Genomic DNA, 26,687 nt, shown 5'->3' on the forward strand with positions numbered 1-26,687 from the left:
AATAGATATTTTAACGATTTTTGTATGCTTGATATATTCAAAATGTTAATTATATCTAGAATGTAGAGAAAAACTTGTAAATAATTTACTGTAAGTTTGTAACAAATAAAGAATATCATAAATGTTAATAATATGTAAACATGTGTCGGAAAGTCTCAAGATGTTCAATATAAGTAGAACTGTAGAGATGCTTAAGATCCGCAGAAGATTTTAGATTATTCAAATATATTAAATGCATAAAAATACAAAGATGTTGAAGATAAGTAAAAGATTAAAGATGTTTGAAACATATAAAAGTAAATATTTAAGATGCAACATAAGATATAGAGGAAAGACCTTGATATTTTCAAGATATCCAACATAAAACCTCAAGAAGTGACAAAAGTCATTATGTCTTAGAGTTTTTATTAAAGGCGATCACACACACAGAGAGAGATATGGTGTATTGTGTTGTGTGTTATTAATAAGTGTGTAGAATAGCCGACTAAGTCTCTTACAAATCTGAGATCTTCCTTCATCTTTTCTCCTGAGATTCTTAGAGACCAAGCCTTTTTCAACGTGCTTTCTTCATGTATTGCTTGTGTTTCTTTATGAGATACTTATTTGACCAGGTCTATAAGAATAAAATATAGAATAGTAAATTAATTCAGTACCATTCATGATCTTATCCAAGATCATGAACAACATTTTTACTTCGAATACCACAGAAGATGTTTAGTCATAAGTTCACCCACAGCAACAATTTGGTCTCAGCCGGTTCCAACTTAGTTTCTCGGTCAAAACGCCCATCCTTAACACCATCAAACCTTAGGGAGGAAGGAGTCATTCCCTCCCAACCCGTTGAACTCACTGCCACATCAGCTTTTCTCTTTCATTTTTCCCAACCCACAACATACAGAAACCCTATCTTTTTCAACTCACTCAACCCACTTAATTAAAAAAAAATACAAAACAATCAAGGTAAAATCTTAATTAGAAATAGAATTACCACTGGTACCACTCCCTTTTCAACTGGTTGTTTAATTGATTTCACTTACTCACTTCTCTCTCTCTCTCTCTTTCTCTCTCTCTCTCTCTCTCTCTCTCTCTCTCTCTCTCTCTCTCTCTCTATATATATATATATATATATATATATATATATATATATATATATATATATATATATATATATATATATACTTTCTATCTCTTATTTTCTCTTGTACAATGTGTTTTAAGACTTGTACCTTAGTTGTTTAGTATTTTTTTTTTAATTGAGTGAGTTAAGAAATATAAGATTTCTGTGTCTTATATGTTAGGAGGGAATGACTCCCACCTCCCTTACGAAAATAGCCCTAGAACAACTTTTGAAAATGTAACCTAGGGTTTTAGATTCATTTCTTTAAGATGATTGATGCTTAAAATGCACATGAGTTAGAGAGAGAGAGATTGGGTTACTTGTTTGTAACCGACTCCATTAATGAAATAAAAAGAATATATTAAAAATAGTTTTATTTTGAAAAAAAAAATTGGTCTAAATCGGAAAGAAGGTAAAATATAAAAAATTTAATTTAATAAACCCAATTTACATGTTGATAACCGACTTCATTTAGAAAATATGTAAAAATTAGGTCTTTTGTAGAAAAAAATGAAAAATAAACCATTTTTTTATGGTATAAGAAACATATTCAGTCAATTATTATTTTAAGAAGTGTACTTTCATCAAAGATGTAATCAAATGAAAGATAATGTTCTCGAACATGAAATTAGTGACACCAAGAAGAAAAGTATCTCGCTCACCATATCCGTATGAAAAGGTGAGATTTTGAAAAGCTTGGAAAAGTAGGGTTTTCAAATGTTTACATTCACTATATAGTTGTACTGTTTCATGTCCATATGATTAAATTGGTAAAGCTAAAGTATTTACTATTTACTATGGTGGTGTCCAGTTGCTAAGACTCCATAACCTCTTCAATCGAGTATTCTTGATCAAATCCAAGATAACAATCTGATATCAGAAACAACTTCATCCCCTACCAAATAAAAAAAATCATCCACGTAAGCAAAAAGGAATAACAAGAAGAAAAGGTGTAGGAGAAAAGTAATTAATTACTTGAATATTGGTTGCGGTTGGTGGTAACTTCATGCGGGTAACCACATTGTTTGTGAAGGAAACTCTTTTAAGAGCATGTAGTTCAGAGGTTGAGGAGTTCCCAAGAACCAACCACCATGCTTCATCTTTCAACTGAAAAAACAAACAAAGAATGTTAGAGAGGACGAGCTTTCTATGGGCTATCTTTGATGACGAGGATGAGGGCGCGTTAAGATATCAAATAAATTGCAACTTTTGTCACACTACAATACATGTGAGACACATTGAGTGTACCTTTGGGAAACGAGGGGTAAAAGCTCTTGATGATTTTCTACGATTGGAGTTGGATCTCTCCAAACGAATATTGAGAGACGCCCCAACATCCTTTCCTTGAATCTTGAGTTTCACTTGAATTCGCGGGAAATGTTGTAGATCCTGAAACCATAAATATAAGACAAGATATTCATGCACATGATTAATATAACCACATTTTAGTCTCTGTGGTATATCAAAAGTTATGATTTCTGTCCATATGTTCTATTTTGCAGTGTTGTGCAGGTGGTCTTTAAAGATTAGTTTTGTTGCAAAGTTTGTCTGAAAAAATGACTATAATATTGGATAGAAAATCTAAATAAATCCTCAATTTCCTTCACCTAGAAATAAACTATAACAAAAAGGAAAGCAAGATCTAAATCAGAAGAAACCCAAATATTCACCATATTTTATTTATTTTAATGCAAAAAAGAAAATCAATACGGCTTCATCAAAATAACAAAAATGGTAAATTTGTGGGTTTCTTTTAATTTGGATCTTGATTTTCTTAGTTATGATGTATTTGTGGGTTTGGGTTTGTTCTTAGAGTTTAAGATGAAGAAGATTGGTGATTTTGTTAGGGGTTTAACCGAAGAAGATCAAGATGAGGGACAAATAGTCATTTTTCTTTGGATTTCAAAAAAAAAAAAAAAAAAAAAGAACTTTTTTAACACGATAGTGATAGTGACAGGGACGAGCATTGCAATACATCTAGATGAAAACAAAACCATAGCATTTGATATATATATACCACAGGGACTAAACTTGTAATTTGCTCTAAATTATTTTTAATACCTGTTGTAGTCTTGAAGCGCTGTTTCCAAATCTAGATTGTATACTCATTTTCGGGAGATCCAATAACTGTTGTATATTTGAAATTCCTCCTTTTTGCAATAAGCTGAAAAGGTCTTCACTCATGCATGGCAACATCCATAGGGGTGAATCCCTCTCAAACCACATACCCTGACATCAACCACATGATATACAAATATAACAAAAGTCAAAATTAAAAAAAGGTGACCATACATGCAAAACAAAATACAAAATGGTTGGGGCATAATAATACCTGCATGACCATCTGGAGAAGATGCATACAAGTAATGGAACTTTCCAGCCATCCACTATTTGCACATATATCTATCATGGCTTGAATAATACGTATACTTTGATCCAGCACTGACTTCAAGTCTGTGTAATAGTCGCTGATAGGCAGTTCCACTTGAGAAAAATGCGCCTTTGGATTTTAAAAAGTTTAGTAAAAGAAAGAAGTAGAATTTTTTTTAGGTTTTTGAATAGCGTCTGAGATCATGCTGACCTGGAAAAGCAAATTTGCTTTAACATGTGGATCATCGAGGCGATTTTTGTCGACTGCATATGGGACTTTGGCAGATAATGCTTCGTTATAGTTCTCCTACAATAGAAACAATCAGGTTAGAACCCAAAAAGATATTGCATGTCACTGTCTATATCCTTAAGGTTGTGAAATTTTGTATTTTTTTTTGTTCAAGTGTACGAAAATTATGTTTTTTTTTTTTTTTTGTTGATGTGGCAGATTTACGGAAACAGTTTCATTAAATTATAATCAAGTTTCAGTTTTGTTCCAATGTAACTGAGTTGTGACATTGTCCCTTCAATGTTTCAACATTTTCACAAAAATGGAACTTGATTACTATTTAATGAAGTTATTTCAATAAGCTTGCCACATCATCATATGTCCACTTCAGCAACAAGTTGAGCCACGTCAGCAGAAAAATACAGAGCGTAATAAAATTACCTCATTATGACGGACAGGAAGTTCATCGTATTCGGAAGCAGCCGAAAGTACATTAAGGAAAACCTGAAAGTAAGATGATATACTGTAAGAATAAATATCAAAATGATGATAATGATAAAGCTTTGGTATAAGTTTTACTTACTTCAAGAGAGGTATCTGACTCTATATTCGAAGCAAACATGGAAATTGTCATGTATTTCAGATAATATTGTGATGCTATTGAACCTAACATTAAAGACTCCACATTTTCTTCATCCATCTTAATGCATCCACCATCTTCTAAATCTTCAAATGTGTTCTGCACTAGACTGCAAGCAAAATTGTGTATTTAGTACTAAAAAAAATGAAACAGGTGATATTTTGTTAATTTAGTGAAGATATGGTACGGTTTTACCTTGATAGGTAAGAATTTAAACTTTCGGGATCACAATCCTCCAATCCATAATAAGCTGGATTAACCATCTGCCACATGTGTAATAATGTCAAAAAAATGTAATATTCATGGAAATGATGACACATGTTTAATCAGTTTTAGGGTTTAAAAAAATATTACCAGTCTACGGAACAGATAAGTCCAGGTCATATAATGTACAGCATCTTGCTTATGAGAGATTGTTCCAGAAACTATTTCAGCATTGATGTGATCATGGAGCTGGTCCCTAAGACTGCTTTCAACTGGAAATGGTTCATAAAGAAACTGCAAAAATAAATAAATAAATAAATTATATACACATCAGCAATTGCGATATTGTATATCATATATTTGTTTTTTGTTTTTTTCTCTTGCTTTATGATTTTATAAATCGACCTTTTTATAGAAGCTTTTTTTGGGTTCATGTACAAGAATGACGGCTTTCCCATGTTGATCATATTGAGGACGACCTGCACGTCCCATCATTTGCAAGATGTCTGTGATTGGAAAATCAACGTAACGCTTTGCTTTCCCATCATAATACTCTGTTCCCTGCAGCATGGCATAAAAACCCAATCTCAATAACATAACATATCAAATCAATGACCCTCCAATGGGAGGAGGTTATTTTATAGCTTTTAACTGTCTGATTTAGGCTTTGAAAGGGTTTTTATCATTAGAATACAACTTTTTTTTTTGTCTTTTACTCGACCACTTGTAGCTCTTTAAGCGCTTATTTTATTTGTGTTTTTCACATTTAAACCCTTTCATCCAGTAATATTTCCTTTACTTCCCTAATCATATTTAACTTTTGATCTTTATTATCTTCAGACTTACTGATCTATTTATCAAATATTTCATGTTACTCCCCAAAATCAATGTTAAAAAAACATAGCAATAATATAATATTTTTATCGTTTCATATTTTGTTAACGACATACGTGATAATTCTATCATCTTTCAAGTGCTGAAGTCAAGTAATATTCTTTTTAAGAAATATAAAATCGAAAATTTTGATGATTGGGCTTTATAGAAGATTTCAAATAGAGGTGAACAAAATAGTTGTTTGAAAAAAAGGTTTATGCATTGGAGAAGGTTTGTGATGACAGGGTTTAGTCAAATAAAGGTTAGTAGAAAGCTGACGTGGCAGAAATAAAAAATTCTTTGATAATTGTGGATGCTAAAAGTTTGACTAACCTTTATTATAACTAGATGAGCCGGAAGATTTACCCCCCAAGCTAACGTACTTGTGCAAACCAAAACCTGAAACAGTAATTTTCCATAAAATGTAGATGAAAAAGGGTTTTCCCAATCATGGGTATTGATATTTTTTTCAAAAAAAAATAATACAAGTCCTACCTGAATCTTGTTGTTTGCAAAAAGTTCCTCAACAAAAGATCTATCTTTGTCGTTTAATCCTGCATGATGTAATCCGATACCAAATTGTAGAGTGTGCCTAAGATTCTGATCAGTGACCTGAGAAACAATCATCTGTAGCGCCTCCTCAGGCATGGCAAGAAACTGCCTCGGATGTTCATCTGAAGCGGCATACTTCATGTTGCAAAAGAAAATTAAATATGAGTTTAATGAATAAAAATAGTATGTAACACGAGCTGTCATTTCAATAAAATTAATTAAAATACCTGAATGAGTTCTAATGCAGTGAGCCTTGTCTGCCGACGAGATGAAACAAATATTAAAACTGGTTTTGTTGGTGAGTGTGTACATATGGCAGCATAGGTTGGCTTATTCATGCTATTCATTCTTGGACAGTAGAATTTCCCTGGGTACCCCTGTAAATTGAAATGATTAATTGTTAATATTTGAAAACTTCTTGTGTATTTCAGACTTTTATACAAGTGGAAAAGAAAGTCGACTTGCCTGTATATGAACTTCAAGAGGCACAGGTCGTACACTTGGCTTGAAATTGAACAGACCAATCTCCTCAACTCCCAACCAGTCAGCCAGATTCCTAAAAACATTGTAAAATTGGAGCAATATGAAAAATATATATATAAAATTGTTAAAACATATAAATGTGATGAACCAAAAAAAAAAACTCACTGGGCATTTGCTAAGGCTGTTGACAAACCAACAAACCGAACGGGTCGCTCCGTTTGTGATGATATGTATCTCATCCTTGAGACGATGACCTGGCGAGCAATTTAAAATCAGTAAAGAATTAATCCCAAAAAAGCATATCTGCAGGGTGACATGACATGTACCTCAAGTATAGGTCCACGATCAGCTCCAAGTAGGTGAATCTCATCCAAAATCATGAGGCCAACCTGCCAAAAGAATTGAAGACAATTTTCAACATAAAAATGTATAATATGCAATAGTTTGGATATAACAATAATAATAATGATATGTCATATTGTCATTGTTGTTATGTAACTCTGTGAGGTAAGTAAGAAAAGAACCTTAGTGACATAGCTTCGACTGTGCCAATTACGACTAATACCATCCCACTTTTCAGGAGTTGAGATTATGATATCTGCTGACATAAGAGCCATCATGTCTGGTGTGTAATCACCAGTCATCTCAACCTGATAGAGCACCACGTGTAAATATCAAATCATGTTTCACAAAAATTAAAAAGGTACACTTACCATCTTTTTACCAAGTTTAGAGACAAGGCCATTCTTCCAATCATTCATTCTTTCTCGAACTATGGCTTTTAATGGTGCTATGTAAATAACCTGTAAATTTAAGTGAGGCATAAACAACAACTTCAGTTTTTAAATATGTGTGAGCCACTGGACAATACTGATCTCAAGATAAATACTGTAATTTGTACCTTCATATCAGGGGCTGTATTGAATAAATGAAGCATAGCAAGCTCTGCAGATATAGTTTTCCCACTTCCAGTAGGAGCTCCTAAAAGAACGTTGTTCTGTGTGTGATATAACACATGAAAAGCCTGCCAAGTACCATCAAAACCATCAGTGGCATACAACGTAATTAGTGATAACAACATGGCTAATATAGTAAACAACATCCACAATCTAGGAAGCCATACCTGGGTTTGAATAGGATTGAAGTGTGAAAATCTATACAAAGCTTCGTAAGCCTTGTTGCCAAGTGCAGTCACAGGAAGTGGCTTCAGATCTAGAAGTTCAGTGTGTGTCGTATGGCTCTGAATAAAATAAAAAAAAAAAAAAAAAAAAAAGGAATACCAAAATTAACTTTACAACAAGAATTGCCAATCATAAACATGTCTGAATGTTAATTTACTATAATGACCTCTGGTAGGGCTAGATTCTTAAAAGAGATAGTATAGAAAGCCTCAGATTGCAACCAAGAATCAGAAACAGCACGAATGTAGTATTGAGGAGGATGTGGTTCAAAAATCGGCACAGTGAAGGAAAGCTTCTGTGGTTCCCCTTTTGCTGCTCGTTTGGTCAATGTAAAAAGCTCCGAGTGGTAGATATGATCATTCTCTGAATCCTGCATGATTTTTTTTCATAAAAGGTTCCACATTAATACAGTGCACTTGTGACTTGTTACTACCATTGAATTATTAAATGGCAAATTATAATCCACATAAACATAAAAAAGAACCTCAACAAGAATCCACCAACGTTGTGCAGCACCATGCCAGCGATCTTTCCATACAAAGTCTGGAGTTAAGACCAGATCTACCTGAAATGAATCTCAATATCAATATGCTGTATATAAAATATCAATACTAATGGTTGTCAAAAGAGTTACCTTTAAAACAGTTCTAGTGATCGGACTTATTGTGGCAGACAACAAGATTGATGGAAAGAATCCTATATATTGCTTCACTACCTTCAAAATCAAAATGCATCCATATAAAATCTTACACAATTGACATTGTTGGGAGATTAAACTATAGGACACCAGTTAGTAGTTAGTACTTACCCTTCCTGCAGGTGCATAACGGATCATAGCTCCAATTTCCTTCTCTTGCATCTCTAGAAGATGACTCAAGTCAATCTCTCGTTCTTCTAGCTTCCGAATTATCTGAAACAAAATGGAAAAAATAAATAAGAAAAAGGATGAAAAAAAATAGCAAGATGGAGATGGTTAGACAAACTTCTGGTGATATATCTCTGTCAAATTGTCTGAGAGGATGCTGGTGGGGCCATATTTGACGATCTACAGCCTTGCAATACTCCAACATGAAGGAAGTCATCTCACACCATCCTCTACGCAAACAAATTTCAAAAAGGGCCCGCATTATACGCGCCAAGCTGGCACTAATGTATGCTGCATCAGAAATTAAGGAAAATGCATCGATAGACCCTCGAGATATGTATAGCTGCAAAGAATCAAATGTGATTAGATAAAGGCAAATCATATAAACTTAATTGTCGAGTACTTATTCTTGATCTTTAAAAGGCTATACCTGAATTAAAATAGATACTTTTCCATGTTTATTTGTGGGACCACCCTTGACTTCCAAAGGACAGACAGTCCGGGCTAAGGTTTCCAATTCATTTTGCTCCTCCTCTCGAACAACAATATTTTCAAATTCAGTAGAGTGAGCAACCATGTCGATTATCTGCAAAAAATTAATACCAATCAAATACCTAAGTAAGGAGCTGTTTCTTTTTGAATTAATGAGCTTAGTTGGTGAAGCATTTAATCTGGATACCTATACATGGTCGTTTCATTTTCACTTAATCTTAGACAAAATGACTTAATGGATTAATCCAAAAAACATAATGTATTCATGCACCGACTTTTTACCTATTTTTTTTTTCCTTTTTTTCCCCTCCTAACTCTCCTTGCAATAATTTGATGAATATCATGAAAATTGTTTGTTGGAATGTAAGAGTAAAACGATCATTTAGTTCGGTTTATTCAACCAATAAAAGAAACAGACCTTGTGTATACATCACTTTATCCAGACAAACATCATTACACAGGAGTTAGAGAGAAAAAGTAAAGAAACCACTAAATAGACAAGAACTTGTTACCTCACTATCACTCATATGGCGTCTCAGCATCTCATTGTATGTCTCCACACTAGAATATTGAATATAAAAGTGACTAGCAATGCGACCAAGTTCAGTGCAGTAGAAGTTCCCACTTTTTTCATCAAAACGCATCATTTTAGCTTTGTCAAGTGCACGTGCAGCATCTGAAACAAGCGATCTTTGCTTCATACTCAATGAAGGATCTGCAATAACCTGTCATAATGAAAGCAATTATCACGTAAATAATAGTCATAAGCTTGATAAGTAATGTAAATCAAACAATAAAATACATGTGCCAAAAAGTTAACTATACCTCATCCCATCCAATACCATATGCCAGAGGATTCATCTTCATTCTTATAAAAAGGTATGTGTATCCAAGCCATGCACAAGCTTCCTTCACATTTGTCACAGTCCCCAATGTGACCTCTGCATTTAAGTTATCTTTCAAGGAGGTAATGAACTGGCTTTCTATGGGAAGTTGACTAGTCAAAAGCCGCAGATAGTAGGCCAACTTATCATGAGATGTAATTATAATGCCTTCACCACTTTTATCAAACTGAGGTCTTCCAGCACGTCCAAAAATCTACATACAATGAAGAACACAACATTAGAACTTAAATAATAATTTTTTTTTTTTAAAACTACAAATAATTTAATGAAAACATTGATGACACCTGCATAACATCCAGCATACCCAGATCTCGCCATCCACCAGCCTTTGGATCATACAACTGAGTCCCCTGTTTCAAAGGTAGGTGTGATGATTAATAAACATTGGGCAAATTGCAAGGAATAGCACTATATAAGCAATTGTATATTTGTATTCTAGTTTTTACTCATGATAATAACCTGCTTATATATTTTTACCCATCATGTGTAAACAAATGTAAGTACCTTGCTATTACCAGTAATAAAGTTAAGTATGTTGCTATTATGGGTAAGATGAAATGTAAGTACAATGCTAATATGGGTACAAAATATGGTTATGGCCTATATTGATAAAAAAAGAATAAAGTGTGTTGTTATTTCCTGCAATTTATAAACAAATAACATAAACCAATACACACACACACACACACGTATTCCACATTTTAACAACCTTAATTACAACAGTGTGTGCAGGTAGATTTACTCCCCATGCCAAAGTTGCTGTACAAACAAGGACCTGAAAAGAAATGGTAACACATTAAGTGACATACCACAAAAATTAAAGAGAAAAGTCAAAAGAAGAGTTAAATAAACACCTTCAGCAATCCATCAGAAAAAAGCCGCTCGGTCAAACCTCTATCAGCACGTAACATTCCTGCATGATGGATGCCAACTCCTGATCCAAATAGCTGAACGAGCTCTTTGTTCCTAGACTTTGAGACCTCCATCTGGAAGCAAATAAAGTAGGTGATTGTGACACATCTAGTTAGATCATGATAGGGCTGTTTCCGGATTGTTCCAAGTCTGACAACGTCCTTAGTCCTTACCTTAAGCAACTGAAACTGAGGATGTTCATCATTCCTGAAGAGGTCTAGCTCATCATACTTCCGGGCAAGTTCAACCTGTACAATACACCATGTCAATGTATTGAAATCATCAATAAATGTGACAAAGCACTTATTTCATCCCCTGGTTGGCATACTGAATGGTCCACAAACATCAGTATGCACAAGGGCCACTAGTTCACTAGGCATATTACCCTTTCCGGTAAAGGGTTGCTTTGTCAATTCACTATCATATGATTCCAAATCAAATGAGTCCAATAATCCTTTGGAATAAAGTTTGGAGATGCGCCTACTAACAAAAACACAGTCTGTCTTATAATATACGAATTATTACCAGTTTATCAGCTGTTTTCCCAGTGTCCTTCCGTGAATGAACAAACACCATAGCTTGATGCCCTTGCTTTAGTGATTCAGAAACCTGGGAATAAGAAGTTTTAGTGACCAAAGATAGTACAAAAACGGGTAGTTATGAATGAAGAAAAAGAAAAAAAACCTTTTTGTAGCAAACTTCATTCAACAGTTCATTTCGTGCTTGATAATTCGTCTCTGTAATTCCAATATATTGCTGTGCAAGAGGCACAGGACGATAGCTAGAATCAAAGAAGAAGAGACCCGCCTCAGTGTTAACCCTCAGAAATTGTGCAACCTGAAAGTTGGGGATGATGTCAGCAAATCAAGCTACACAGCATAGAGGTAAATCAACCCTAGTGTTCTGTATATCAAGGAGGATAGAAGATCAACCTCCAGATAATTGGGAAGAGTAGCTGAAAGGCCCACAATACGGATCATTGACTGTGTTGACTCCACCTGGCGAAGTGTGCGGGCCACTAATGCTTCTATTACAGGCCCTCTATCATCATTCAGCAGATGCACTTCGTCAATAATCAAGAGCTTTACTAGCATGGACAGTGACATGTCACTGCTTTTACGAGTAATTACATCCCATTTCTCAGGTGTTGTCACAATCATCTGTGAGAAAATATTCCAATATTAAAACTCAAACACCAGTTGTATAACTTAATTTCCAAAGTTGTAAAATACCTGAGTTTCTTCGAGTTCATTTTTGGAAAGTTGCATGTCCCCAGTAAGTTCTTTCACAACCATGTTCAATGGAGCTAATCGATGGCTAAATGCCTTAGTAACTTCAGCAGCTAATGCCTACAGATTGCATGTCCAAAAGAGGTAGTAAGAATATATATATATATATATATATATATATATATATATATATATATATATATAATGTGTTTAAATGATAATATCAGTTGTACCTTCATGGGGGCAACATAAACTATCTTAAACTCTTCTTTATGCAAGTAGCCATCTTTGAAGTGCTGTCCAATCTGTAAACATCACTAGGTATCATTTAATTTGAAAATAAGTTTCATAGGAGAAATGAATCTTTATGAGATCAGAGTATATACACACCTCATGTAGAACAGCAATCATAGCTATATTTGTTTTTCCAGCTCCTGTTGGAGCACAAACCTGGAAAACATAATGATTGCTTGAGGAAAAAGGATCTTATTTCTTGGCATCATATGTATTAATGAACTTATTCAATTTTGGACTGACCAGAATGTTCTCATTAGTGTTGTAAGTAGTATGGAATATTCTGCTCTGAATACGGTTGAGTGATTTGTAGCCTTGAAAAGCAGCTTGTGCAAATTCATCCAACTCAGTTATTTCAATCTAAAAAAACAATACAATAAATACTATAAATCACTACACATGATTTATTATAAATTAGAAAAGGAAAAAAGAAGGTACCAGCTTCTCTCCAGGCTTCATGGGTGCAGTTTGTGTTGGAGGGATGGAAACTTCTTCATATCCCTTATGATGTTTCCTAGTTGTTCCCTGAGGAAGAGCAGTAACTGCTAATGTGTTTGACCCTTCACCATGTCCAATCAGATCATCAAAGGGGCTTTTCTTTGCACTTGCTTGAAGTAAAGAACTAAAACTCATAACAGACAACTCGTTATCAGCCCCATGATCAGTTCCTCGTTTATGTTTCTTCTCCTCTTTGCGTCTTAGTTTATCAATTTGCTTTTCTGATTCTGTTTGAACTGTAACCTGTATCAATTGTTGTGTAACAACCAAACTTTTAAGAGTTATTACCTTGTAAATTTCAATGTTTTTGGTAAGCAGTTGTGTTGTATGTGTGTATAAAGTAAGGACATTGGGAAAAATGTGAGGTCTTTAGTTGAGTTGTAAGTACAATGCCAAATGAGAAGTGTAGGCATTTATTATCTTTGGTTGAGTTGTAAATACAATGTCATAATGGACTGTTGACAACCAAGTTTCATGCATGTGAGAATAACAACAAAACTACAAAGAACAAATGAACGAATTCATACCTGAGTACCATAGCTAGGCATGCGTGGTTGAGACCCAGAAACCACCTTTTCAGATTTTAAGTTCAGCATCCCATGATGAATGGCTTCCACGAGTTCCTTCCTATGCTGAATTGGAGAAATATAACAAGAACACTGATGATAACTGATAAAAATGAGTAAATAAATGCAACAAAAATGTTCGTTTCTCACCATGATAAGATCTTGAACAGTTTCAAATGCACTATCACCAACTAGATCCAACAAATCACCAGCTATCTTCAAAACAAAAGTAAAAGCATTCGGATAACTTAGAAATCCAAAGGAAAAAACCCTTTCAAAATCACAATGAATTGACCACTTCATTACCTCATCACCAGCCTTGTCTGAATCAAGTACCCGACAAATAGCCATTGCTAGTTCATCTTGAGGAAGCTGAGAAGTACTACTTTTTACTATTTTATTGCATTCATCTCTTAACCATCCTAAATCAAAAACTCCACCAGCAGGATGGTGATTAGTGACCTCATTGTTATCATACCAGTCCCCATGAAGTGAGGTAGAAGTTACATTTGAATCCTCCCCCCACATTTCTACATCCTCAATAGATTCATCAACCAAGAACCGGGCTGGGTGATGAAAAACCAAGTTTGCACCAAACTCTTGACCATCATCACTGGCATTGACTTGGTTTTCAGCCAATTTGTGGTTGTCTGGCTGCAACTTGGAAAGACTTTGCACAGCATTAACAACTTTCTGTAGCTTTGTATCCGAAACAGAATAACCAAGTAGTTTTTGTAGTTCAGATCTGCAGAAACATAAAGTGTTTTAAGATAAATATTGTCTGTTGATGAATGTATTTACAGGTAAAGGCAAGAATTTTTTACTTCTTTTCAATGATCCTTCTATTCTCTTCTTCCTCTTCTCCATGAGTACCAAAAAGCCTGTACACTGCCAACGCCACCTCTTTGAACTCCTCATTGATCACTACTCCATCAATCAACTCAACCACAGCCCCAACAAATTGTTTGTATGCTTGGCGGACTTCAATAGAAGCTACACCAATTTCAAGTACCCAATAAAAATATGAACTTAAAATGTTTTCATATCATATAGTTTTAGTACACACCAGGTAGTTTTAAATAGAAAAATTCATGATAAAGGTCTATTGATAGTGTTTCATTGTCTCCTATAAAGTTGTAACGTAGCTAGCAAAACTTTAGCTAAAAGTCTACGGTTGGTCAATTCAAGTTAAACATCTGCGCGTTAACCTCTCAAATCAATCCACGCCTCTATTTTACTTGAATATTACGAAAGGAATGATCATATATTTTGCATAATAGCAAATGTAAGTATGTATATAAAACAATAGTGCGAGTTAACGAGAGTACCTTCATCCCATCGATGAACAATCTTTCGAGCAACTTCGAATTCGTCAACTGACTTTGCAGAGCTGATTACAGCCAATTCAATATTCAGTTCACTAGCATAACAAATTTTACAAATTGTGAATAAAACAGTTGCATATGTGATAGGGTTTGCAATTAACTACCTGCGACGACTGTTGAATGATTGAAGAATGGATTTGCGATTAATATAAGCTTGATCTGCGTCGAATGGATCCCTCAGGGAGTTGGTTAATCGAGGCAATTCGAGCAACATTTTTCTTCTTTGTGATGGCGGGAAGACAGTCAGTCCGGTGGTAGAGGAACGGTGAAGAAGTAATGTTCGATTGTTCTCCACGGCATGGACCGGGTCGGTTTATTGTTGTAACTCCTGTCCTGGATCTGGAAGTGTATTTCGGATTCGGGCCGGACTGGGTTACAGGCTTGGGCTTTAAGACGGGTTCATTCAATCATGGATCCTCTTGTTTTATCGGGGCTAAGGCCAAGCGGAAACAGGTGCGGGAGGGATTCCCTCTCACCGGAACACCGCACCGTCGGTAAGCGGAGCAACCCGCAGGAAGGAGGTGGGGGAGGGGGTGCCGCACTCTCCTGCTTTTATTGGTTAGTTCTTTTTTTATCTTTTTTAATATTTATAAAATTATATACCTACTAAAAAATATAAAAAATATATCAAAATTCATGATTTTTAATTCCCTACAATATATATATATATATATATATATATATATATATATATCTTTACTATATTATTAAACATATTGCCTCTTTCTTGAAAATTAAGAGGTACAATATGTATTGCCTGGTGTACAATAATATTAAGCATATAATCAATCATATACGTATCACACTACACGGTATTACCTTACCCTAATCTCCTAAACAAACAATAGCCGCCATCAAACCAATTCTCATCAGTCTCCACCAAAGATGCAGTCCACCTTTTCCGTCACACACAGTAGCCCTAACCCTAGAAAACTTAGATCAACCAAGAAAAATTGGAATCGAGATCAATGATTTCCCTCGTGGGTCAGATGGGTTTGAACTGTTTTCAAGATTCTACTACAACAATGGCGAAATCAATATCTCAGTATCCAAAGTCTCCCACCGAAGATCCACGGCTGCCGACCTCCCCCACCGAAGACGTCCCATCATCCAAAAATGAAGTTAAGTAAAGAGCTTTACGTTGCGGGAATGTCCTGGATTCGTTGTGGTTCAAACCAAAGAAGATAGAAAAATCCTTAAGAGCTCAGGGCTTGAAAGGAAACTCTTATAGATTCCTCTTCGGAGACCTGAAAGAGATGACACAACAAGCCAAATTTAAACCCATCGATTTCAAAGATGATCCCGTGCCTCGTGCTTTGCCTCGTTCATAAATCCGTTACTGCTTATGGTACGTTTGAATGTCTCAGTGCCAATGGGTTTACTTCTCCCTCTCTCTCTATCTATCTATCTATCTATCTTTCTCTCTCTCTCTCTCTCTCTCTCTCTTTCTCGCCTCTCTTTTTTATCTCTCGGTCGCCATCAGAAGGAAATGGAAACCGTATTCTTTCCATCTCCTTCCTAATCAATTCGACAGGCGTTTCTACTCATGCCTTTCTGTTAATCCCATCCATTTCGGGGAGCCAAATTGAGAGGGCTCTGCCGAAACCCTAATTTCAAATTATCAGCGATGGTTAAGCTCGAATTGTCAAGCACATTGAAGAACTTGAAGGTAACTATAAGCCGATTCTTGATTTTTTCAGATACTTTTCAGCCTTTACTATGCATAACCTTGTTCTCAATCCCCGGATTTTGAGTTAAGACTCAATTACGTTGTTCGTTTTTCAAATTTTTAAAAATACTTTCTTTTTTTGATTTTCTCTGTGAAATTTAAGGTGTTGTTCTTATTTATCTGTATGATAGTTCTGTTGGAATAGTGTCTAAGGCTGCAACTATATTAGGCAAGTATTTGATCCGATTGTACATAGTCCTTTTGGGTTGCCTTCATCATAGCAACTTGATGGATGATTTGTTAAGAGAGAATAAATATTATAAGGAATAATATATGGTTATTTGATTAATATAAGTCATAGATTAATTGGAATTAATTTGGTGACTTAAAGAGATTAATTAAATAAGAGGGTATAAATTGTCAATTGTTTGATAGTTACACTTTAGACTATAAATCCTTATCCTAGATAGGATGGACGATTTCTAGGGCTTGGATAAGCCAAAATCGTCCATAGGGTTATCAATGAAAGGATATGGATCAACTTAAAGTCTAAGTTATCCAATTAGGGTTTAGGTTGTAACCCTTAAGGAGTCTACAAGTATAAATAGACCCTAAGGGTGAGGGAATTCGACACACCATCAAAAGTAGAGATACTCTGGTCGAATTCCTCCCCTCTCCTCTCTCCTAAATCATCTTGCTTGCTATTGGTGTTTGTAAGCCATTAGAGGAGTGACATTTGTGACTCTAGAAGCTCCAAGACAACAAGATCAACAAGGAATCCAAAGGTATGATTCTAGATCTATTTCAATGTTGTTATAACCTAATTAGCCATTAGAAGTCTTGGATTCAAAGCATGTTTAATTAGAAAGCCTAGATCCAAGCATTAGGGTTTTGCATGCGCACATAGGAAAGTTCTTATGGCTAAAACCCATCAGTGGTATCAAAGCCTAGCTTGGTTTTCTTTAAATTGTTGCTTGATTAACTGAAACAAACCTGCAAAATTCGATTTTGGGTTTATGAGTCATGTACTCGGCGAGTTCCAAAGTGGACTCGGCGAGTAGGCTTGTACTCGGCGAGTCCGAGCGTCTAGATTAGGCAAAACCGGGATTTTTTCATGTTTATCTTATGGAAACTTACCTTAATCATATTAGATCAACCCTAATTTGATTTTTTGATATATATGACTATTATCTTGATCTAATTAAAGATATTTATCATCTAATAAAATATTTAATTTCCTTATGTGATAAATGATTAATTATTTTGATAATTATCTTAAAAGAAAACTTGGATAAATCAAATAAAGATAATTAGGATATTAATTGTTAATTGGAATTATTTGTTATTTGATCCTTCATGTTTTAAATGTTTAAAACCCACCCTAAAGTTTTTGAAATTTATATTTGTAATTAAAAGTTTAATTTAGACAACTTAAATTTCAAACCCTAGATTTTGAAAAAGGTTTTAAAATACAACCCTATACTAATATGATATTACTAGAATAATATATATATATATAACTAAATGCTAGTCTTACCGTTAGTAGGCCTCATTCACGAAGCCGATCTATAAGGTGGGTATAAGGTTGCGGCCTATAAAATGGCGCTTAATGGGTGTACACTCACACCCACCGCTTGCTTGATTGGTGGAGGGTCGTTAGCCGAACGGGTAGAATAGGGCAACCTCATCTTCTCATTAAAAGTATAATAAGAAATACAAAGTAACTACACGTTTTAAAAATTTCTCAATCTTAGTTACTTTAGGAAAAGTGAATTGATGCAATCCCATGAAATTACACTTTGCACCTTGCTAAGAAGTTAGTGGAGCGTGTGTGGTTTACCGGCACACTAATTAGTTCTAAGCGAAGGTGGCAAAGTGTGATTCATTGTTTATCATAGTTCGATGGAGCGTGTGTGGTTTACCGGCACATCGAATAGGTGATCGTTACAATGAAGGCACCATGTGAATTTGCATGGTAATTCACACCCGCTTTGTGATCCTCGGCATCCCAGTCACAAACAAGAGGGGCATATCGAGATTTAAACATGCCATTGAATAGTTCAATGAATCTCATTCGAACCTAGGAATTCTCAAAAACACTTAGGACTAATAGTTTAAGTTTTGTAATGGAGAATTAGTGAATCGTCATTCACTTACCTTCAATTTATTTGCATGTTAGATTACGGCATCCCTTTTCTAGTATGTAAATGTTATTGTTGGATCCTAGCCCTAATTTTCTTATTGGGTGATAATTAGGGATTCTTATTCTAATCTATCTTTGTCCTTTTCTAATTGAAGATGTCGAACGCAAACAACGCTGCTGCTAGTTCTTTCACGTTGATGAGCCTTTGCCAAAAGGTCACCTTCGATGGAACAAACTTAAGCGAATGGTAAGATACATTCGCACCATTGCTCACTATGAGGATAAAGAGTATGTCCTCGATGAGAAGCTCGAGAAAATCAACCCCGAAGTTGCTACTCCCGAAGAAATCACCGCCTTTGAAACTCATGAGCGAGATGCAACGAAGGTACATTGCATCATGATCGCCACCATGAACTCAGAATTCCAAAAGTCCTACGAGGACATGTATCTATACGAGATGCATCAAGACTTGTTGGAGAGATACCACCAAAACGCGAGACAAGAGCGTTACGAGATTTTCACTAACATGATCTCCGCTAAGATGGGTCATGGAGAATCTCTTACCGTGCACCTGCAAAAGATGCAAAGGTATGTCGACCGCCTTCGCAAGTTAAATGTTGACTTTGGTGAAGACTTGGCGATCGACATGGTGCTTCACTCTTTGCCTCCAATGTACAACCAATTTAGGATGACCTACCACATGAACAAAGAAGAGGTCACCCTAAGCAAACTCCAAGGTCTCTTGAGGGTCGCTGAGAGCAACTTCAAGGATAAGTCTGTTAAGGACAAGTCTGTTGCACCTACTCCCAATCCGTCCGCTGCTCCTGTCTTGGCTATTGGTCAAGGGAAGGGAAAGAAGAGGAAAGCTTCATCGAATAACTATCGCAAGGTGAAAGCCCAAGATGGTGCCTCTTCTAGTGGGACCAAAGTTGATCCCGCTAAGCCCTGCTCCAACCCAAAGGAGGCAGAGTGCCACCACTGCCACAAGATAGGACATTGGAAGAGAAGCTGCCCGGATTACCTGCAAGCGATCAAAGAAGGAAAGATCAAGCCATCTTTCGCAGGTATATACACAATCAAATCTAACGATTCTAATCATGCTATTTCTTGGGTTCTTGATACCGGTTGTGGTTATCACATTTGTTATAATGTGCAGGGACTAAGAAGAAGTAGGGATGTAGAGCAAGGAAGGATCAATCTAATCATGGGGAACAGAAGATCGTCGCCTGTGACCAAGATTGGAGTGTATTCTTTAGTGCTTAGGAATAGTTTGGTTTTAGATTTGAACAATTGTTGCTATTCGCCAGAAATGGCTAGAAACATCATTTCATTTCATGGTTTATATAGACAAGGATTTAGATTTTCTTTTAATAATGAGAATGGTTCTATTTTGGCTTATCTAAATGGTGTTTTTTACTTTGAAGCTATACCATGTAATGGAATATCTGAAACTGTTATGATTGTTGATAACTTAGGAAATGATGTTTTGAATATTGATTCTTCCACTAGTATGGATAAAGCATCCTTGTGGCATTGTCGTCTTGGACATGTCAGCAAGAAACGCATAGCACAACTCCAAAAGGATGGAGTGTTGGAGTCATTCGACCTTAGAGAAGATGACACATGCGAGTCTTGTTTACTTGGAAAGATGACTAAGTCACCCTTCACGAGTACTTGTGAAAGGGGTGAGGGGCTATTGGACCTAATACATACCGATGTATGTGGACCCTTTAGATCAACCACGAAGGATGGGAACCGCTTCTATGTGACTTTTACCGATGACTATAGTAGATATGGGTATATCTACTTAATCAAGCAAAAGTCAGACACCTTTGAAAAGTTCAAAGAGTTCAAGAATGAAGTGGAGAATCAATTGGGCAGGAAAATCAAGATGCTTCGATCCGATCGAGGAGGAGAGTACCTAAGTCTTGAATTCCACGATTATCTCAAGGAGTGTGGAATAGTTTCGAAATTGACGCCTCCTAGGACACCGCAGTTGAATGGTGTGGCAGAAAGGCGTAATCGAACCTTACTGGATATGGTTCGCTCTATGATGAGTCGTGCTTCACTACCTATCTTCTTTTGGGGGTATGCCTTAGAGACTGCCACCCATATCCTTAACCGAGTCCCTACTAAGAAGGTTGCTAAAACACCTCACGAGATGTGGACAGGGAAAGCTCCCTCGTTGGCACATATCAAGGTTTGGGGTTGCGAGGCTTTCGTAAGACGAGATACTCACGACAAGCTTGAACCTCGAAGTGAGCGATGTATTTTCATCGGCTACCCACAAACATCCTTTGGATATCTCTTCTATAGACCGAAAGACAATGTTGTCTTTGTTGCGAGGAGAGGAGTTTTCCGAGAGCGAGAACTCATAAGCCAAGGAGACAGTGGGAGGCAAATCGAACTTGAAGAGATTCAAGAATCAATAGATGAAGGAACCTCTACCGTTGGCATTCAACCCGAGGAGGAAACTCCGGTTGAACCGATTGACGAATCCTTACCTCTCAGACGTTCCGATAGATTTAGAGTTCAACCCCAGTTTTATGGTTTTCATATTACTACCGAAGGGGACACGTATATTAGTGATGGTACACTAGTAAATCTTGATGAACCTAATAGCTATAAGGAAGCCATGGCAGGCCCGGAGTCTGCGAAATGGAAAGAGGCAATGGATAGCGAGATTCAATCCATGTATGATAACCAAGTTTGGAATTTGGTTGATTATGTGCCCGAACGTAAGACCGTTGGGTGCAAATGGATCTTCAAAAAGAAGACCGACGTGGATGGGAACGTACACACATATAAGGCACGATTGGTCGCGAAGGGCTTTACTCAAACTCCCGGAGTTGACTATGATGAGACCTTCTCACCAGTTGCGAAGATTAAATCTATTAGAGTGATGCTAGCAATTGCCGCATTTCATGATTATGAGATTTGGCAAATGGATGTCAAGACCGCTTTCCTTAACGGAAAGTTGGCTGAGGATGTTTACATGGCTCAACCAGAGGGGTTTGTGGATCCGAAGCATCCGAATAGAGTGTGTAAGCTTGAGAAGTCCATTTATGGACTTAAGCAAGCGTCTCGCAGATGGAATCTTTGCTTCGATGAGAAAGTCAAAGAGTTTGGATTTGTACGAAGCGAAGACGAATCTTGTGTATATGTCAAAGCCAGTGGGAGTATAGTAAGCTTTCTCGTTCTATATGTCGATGACATATTACTCATAGGGAACGACATCCCGACTCTGCAGGAGGTCAAGTCCTGGCTCGGGAAGTGTTTCGCTATGAAGGACCTCGGAGAGGCTTCTTACATTTTGGGAATAAGGATAGTAAGAGAAAGAAGTAAGAGACTAATTGGACTTAGTATGGAAATTTGGTTGATTATGTGCCCGAACGTAAGACCGTTGGGTGCAAATGGATCTTCAAAAAGAAGACCGACGTGACGTTTTAGTATGGAAAACTCAAAGAAGGGAGAATTACCGATACAAGGAAATGCCAAGTTGAGTAAGACTCAAAGTCCGAGTACCGAAGCTGAGATAGCAGAAATGAGCTGAGTACCATACGCTTCCGCAGTTGGCTCAATCATGTACGCTATGACTTGTACTCGCCCTGATGTAGCCTTCGCTTTGAGCATGGTTAGCAGATATCAAGGGAACCCTGGCAAAGCACATTGGATTGCGGTGAAGAACATCCTTAAGTACCTTCGGAGGACGAAAGAATGGTTCTTAGTCCTCGGAGGGAGTGATGACTTGAAGGTGCAAGGGTATAGTGACGCCAGCTTTCAGACCGACAGGGACAACTACCGTTCGCAGTCGGGCTGGGTCTTTACCCTAAATGGAGGAGCAGTGACATGGAAGAGTTCCAAGCAGGAAACCGTAGCTGATTCAACGTGTGAATCAGAGTACATCGCAGCGAGCGAAGCGTCAAAGGAGGCAATATGGCTAAAGAACTTCATTGGTGATCTTGGAGTTGTGCCGGCCATAAAGGAGCCCATGGAGATTTTCTGTGATAACGAAGGTGCGGTTGCCTTGACCAAGGAACCGAGGGATCATGGTAGATCTCGACATATCGACAGAAAATATCACTTCATTAGACATCGTGTAGAAGAAGGACAACTCGTAGTGAAGAGGATATCATCAAAAGATAACCCAGCAGATCCGCTTACGAAGGGACTGAGTAGAGTTAAGCACTTGCAGCATGCTAGGAGTATTGGGCTGAAGGATGATATTAGTATAGATTAGATAGTATTAGAAACGTATAATAGATAAATGTAATTAACATTTGATGATTAAATAAAAGAGTTTTATTTATGAGTAAAGTCACTGTCACATGTTAATTGTTTAACTATTGTTTCACTTCGCATGTTTTGACTTCCAGAATAATTGAGTTTATTAGGAATAATCGAATTATTCAAATGGTCCACAATCGTTCATATGTTGGGAGTAGATATGAATGAAGATTGTCATGAATTGGTGTGTAGAATGTCTAAATGGTGTTAGACATAGCAAGGGTTGCTGCAACGTTCATGAGTGCTTATGAACTGGTTTTGAGCATTGGAAAAAACCCGCGCTTGCTGGAATCACTTTATGGAATACGATATAAAAGGTGATCGCAAGACGATAATATCATATAGTCTTAAAACCTAGATATATGGTTTATTATTTGTTAATTGATTGTGCATTGATAATGCGAAAACGCATTAGTAACTTGGTGTTATAAAACGCATTGTTGTGTATAGTTGGTTAATGAATAAGTAAATGCATATAAGTCGAAGTTTATCTGTAAATTTTATCCTAAGAGGGTAGAAGAGATATCTTGGCCACTCGATGATTTGATTTGACTTATGTGCCGGGCCCGGTCAGAACTGAATTGATGTGTTTGATTAAGTTCTATGTCAAATAAATCGGAGATCGAGAAATCAAATGCTTGACTAACCATTCCATAGGATTGTCAGCATGATATCTAACAGAGGACTGTAAGATCCCTTACCTAAAGGACAAGATTGATTAGATCAGAGTTGACAACGTCTTTGAGAGCTACGATTGCAAACCGAATTGTACTTGTATAGTTACTAGACTTATCCAAGTGGGAGACTGTTGAAATAGTGTCTAAGGCTGCAACTATATTAGGCAAGTATTTGATCCGGTTGTGCATAGTCCTTTTGGGTTGCCTTCATCATAGCAACTTGATGGATGATTTGTTAAGAGAGAATAAATATTATAAGGAATAATATATGGTTATTTGATTAATATAAGTCATAGATTAATTGGAATTAATTTGGTGACTTAAAGAGATTAATTAAATAAGAGGGTATAAACTGTCAATTGTTTGATAGTTACACTTTAGACTATAAATCCTTATCCTAGATAGGATGGACGATTTCTAGGGCTTGGATAAGCCAAAATCGTCCATAGGGTTATCAAGGAAAGGATATGAATCAACTTAAAGTCTAAGTTATCCAATTAGGGTTTAGGTTGTAACCCTTAAGGAGTCTACAAGTATAAATAGACCCTAAGGGTGAGGGAATTCGACACACCATCAAAAATAGAGATACTCTGGCCGAATTCCTCCCCTCTCCTCTCTCCTAAATCATCTTGCTTGCTATTGGTGTTTGTAAGCCATTAGAGGAGTGACATGTGTGACTCTAGAAGCTCCAAGACAACAAGATCAACAAGGAATCCAAAGGTATGATTCTAGATCTGTTTCAATGTTGTTATTTAACCTAATTAGCCATTAGAAGTCTTGGATTCAAAGCATGTTTAATTAGAAAGCCTAGATCCAAGCATTAGGGTTTTGCATGCGCACATAGGAAAGTTCTTATGGCTAAAACCCATCAAGTTCATGCAAAGGGGAGCTAATAAAGAGGAGAAAGCCAAAAAGGAAGAAGAAGTCACTCTTAATGGAAATTTCCCATCCTTTATTACTACTAAAAAATGGTATAACTCTTCGTTTTAATTCTTTGGTTCTTTGAGTTGTTTGACTCTGCATACCAAAAGAAACCACACTTCGCTTTTCCGGATCCATGAGCCATATTTCACCACCTTATGCTAATATTTTAAGTTATTTGCACAAAAGAAAAAAATCTACATGTATTGAACATCATAACATGCTCTTGGTGTTTTGCTTTATATTTTTCACACTTCTAGTATTTGCACAAAAGAAAAAATCTACCTGTATTGAAAAAATCTACATGTATTTTTCCTATTTTGATACTCTTTTATATTTTTCAAAAGAAAAAAACCTCAACCAGTTACCCTAACTTAACTATATGTGTGTATATGTTTACAGGTATTAAAATGAGAACCATTGAAGTACCCATGTTCAAACCATCATGGGTCATGTTGATCATGGAAAGGTAATAAGTAATAGTTAGTGGATTAAATTGTTTATAAAAGACTATTTCTTGCTAATATCATCCTTAAATATATGTATATATGACTAAAATGAAACGGTTTTCAGTTTTCTCTATCACAACATCATACCTTGGTCATTTTATTAAATTATAACCTTTTTCATTTTTGTCTATTTACCCTACTTTCAGTTCCTTTATGGGAGGTTGAACAGTTGTAAAGTGTTGTTGGGGCTTTAACAGGAAGGATATGCTGTCAAAAGTTCAATAAGGAGAAAGGGTAATTTCATCTTATTATTTTTAGGTACAATATTGGGATTTTTACCATTGGATTGCAATATATTAAGAAGAGATGGTGTGTCGGGATATGAAAAGGGCATTATGGTCTATTTTGATAATATGTAAGAAAAAGGCATTATGCATTTTGGTTGCAGTTAGAGTAGAATCCATGAGAAAGAAGAAAAAAGTCATGAATTCCTGAAACGACCTTGCAAGTGTAGAAGGGGTTTTATATGGACATTTTGATAGGTGAGGCCTCTATCACTGTATATTAATCAAGAAGTATTCAAGCTCTTATTTTTGTTCATATTTTAATGCTTTTATGAATGTGGCAGTCCCCTGTGTCATTTGAACTTCAGTGGCTTACAATGATCCTAAGCCAGAGTGGAAATAAGGTGTTTCAAGTTCGTATATTTCTATCCTTTTGATATGTGTTTTGTCTATTTCATTTTTTTACCAGGAGCACATGTCGAGTTGTCCAAAAGAACGACAACGTGATGTCATTATGGTATTTTTTTTTTGCTGCTGGATTAGATTTATATGATGTTATAGCCATTGCTGGAAACTATAAAGTATATGCATAAACTTGGCTAAAATTATAATTACAACTTTTGTGCATTCTTTTTTGTGATATAAATCGGTGTTTATAGTTAATTGGTGGAATTACAATTACAACTTTCATGTGTGTGTTGTGTGTGAGTATGTGTTTGACCAAAATACCTTTGGGTTAATTCAAGGAAAAACAACTTACTTTAATTATTATTTTTATTATATCATCCTACTTTTATTTTTTTCATGTTCAAATTTTATACTTAATAAATATAGTGTTGTAATAGAAAGAAAAGAAGTAGGATGCTATAATACAGTAAAGAATGAAAGTGTGTTGCTTTAATTGGAAGTATGACAGTTTAATACAAAGCCCTAATAAGAAAGAGAATTGGAAGTACGATAGTGTGATAAATAAGAAAAAAAAAAGTAAATATTATTAAATTGTTTACAAGCTTGATAAACCAATCTCTAAGATTGAGGTGAAAGTTTGAGTTCTTAAGGTTAAATTTGTCATTTTAACCATCATTACGATTGACTTTCACCATTTTCTAACATTAACCAGTCTTTATTCTATACTTTTTTTTCAAAATTTTTGAAGCCTTGAACTTGTAAGAATTCATATCAATGATAATGCATGTACGGTCTAAATTCTTAATGTATATAACTCTCTTTTTGCATATACAGATTCATGAAATTTAAGCAATTAAGCAATTTGAAAAAACATGGAACCATTACTATTAGAAAAACATTATAAGCGAATTGTAATTTTAAATAACGAGTGTTTATAGTCCAATTTAATCATTTTTTTAAAGATAGATGCAAATAGAATTGTAACATTTACATTTACTCCTCGGATACGATGGGATTGGACCTAATTAAATGATCCTTAAAGTGGTCAAAGACG

The 26,687-nt window shown here is 35.9% G+C and overlaps 1 protein-coding gene across 2 annotated transcripts; it reads right to left on the reverse strand.

Moving 5' to 3' along the window:
• Positions 1-1,749: 1,749 nt before the first annotated feature.
• On the reverse strand, positions 1,750-15,085 carry LOC144998883 (U5 small nuclear ribonucleoprotein helicase). Of its 2 annotated transcripts, none has more exons than XM_078958610.1 (47): positions 14,900-15,085; positions 14,739-14,830; positions 14,235-14,403; positions 13,717-14,155; positions 13,561-13,626; positions 13,372-13,476; positions 12,785-13,087; positions 12,590-12,706; positions 12,443-12,502; positions 12,286-12,357; positions 12,056-12,172; positions 11,756-11,983; positions 11,508-11,660; positions 11,349-11,432; positions 10,997-11,071; positions 10,766-10,897; positions 10,621-10,686; positions 10,196-10,261; positions 9,832-10,104; positions 9,519-9,731; positions 8,945-9,100; positions 8,633-8,857; positions 8,458-8,559; positions 8,284-8,364; positions 8,134-8,214; positions 7,816-8,019; positions 7,592-7,708; positions 7,370-7,492; positions 7,182-7,271; positions 6,993-7,118; positions 6,795-6,857; positions 6,634-6,722; positions 6,451-6,541; positions 6,213-6,362; positions 5,929-6,120; positions 5,767-5,832; positions 4,966-5,121; positions 4,711-4,854; positions 4,552-4,619; positions 4,300-4,465; positions 4,158-4,220; positions 3,699-3,794; positions 3,450-3,617; positions 3,179-3,346; positions 2,366-2,506; positions 2,093-2,224; positions 1,750-2,012 (listed from the first exon to the last, which is right to left on the reverse strand). In XM_078958610.1, the coding sequence occupies exons 1-47, from the start codon at positions 15,007-15,009 to the stop codon at positions 1,932-1,934; spliced, it is 6,279 nt and encodes a 2,092-aa protein (XP_078814736.1). In that variant the 5' UTR covers positions 15,010-15,085; the 3' UTR covers positions 1,750-1,931. The 2 variants fall into 2 exon arrangements, with proteins under 2 accessions (XP_078814736.1, XP_078814737.1); XM_078958611.1 differs by having other exon boundaries at positions 14,739-14,800; positions 14,900-15,084.
• Positions 15,086-26,687: the final 11,602 nt, after the last annotated feature.

The sequence above is a fragment of the Lactuca saligna genome, chromosome 5 (assembly GCF_052625555.1).
Source record: "Lactuca saligna cultivar CGN05327 chromosome 5, ASM5262555v1, whole genome shotgun sequence".
In the NCBI taxonomy this organism is placed as follows: domain Eukaryota; kingdom Viridiplantae; phylum Streptophyta; class Magnoliopsida; order Asterales; family Asteraceae; genus Lactuca; species Lactuca saligna.

What these genes read in the sequence shown, in the direction of transcription:
- LOC144998883 (XM_078958610.1), bottom strand. Translation starts at nt 15,009, where the DNA reads ATGTTGCTCGAATTGCCTCGATTAACCAACTCCCTGAGGGATCCATTC. An exon ending in CTGTTCAAGATCTTATCATG is followed by an intron (nt 13,477 to 13,560) that starts GTGAGAAACGAA and finishes TCTCCAATTCAG; the next exon opens with CATAGGAAGGAACTCGTGGA. An exon ending in GTATGCTGGATGTTATGCAG is followed by an intron (nt 10,105 to 10,195) that starts GTGTCATCAATG and finishes CATTGTATGTAG; the next exon opens with ATTTTTGGACGTGCTGGAAG.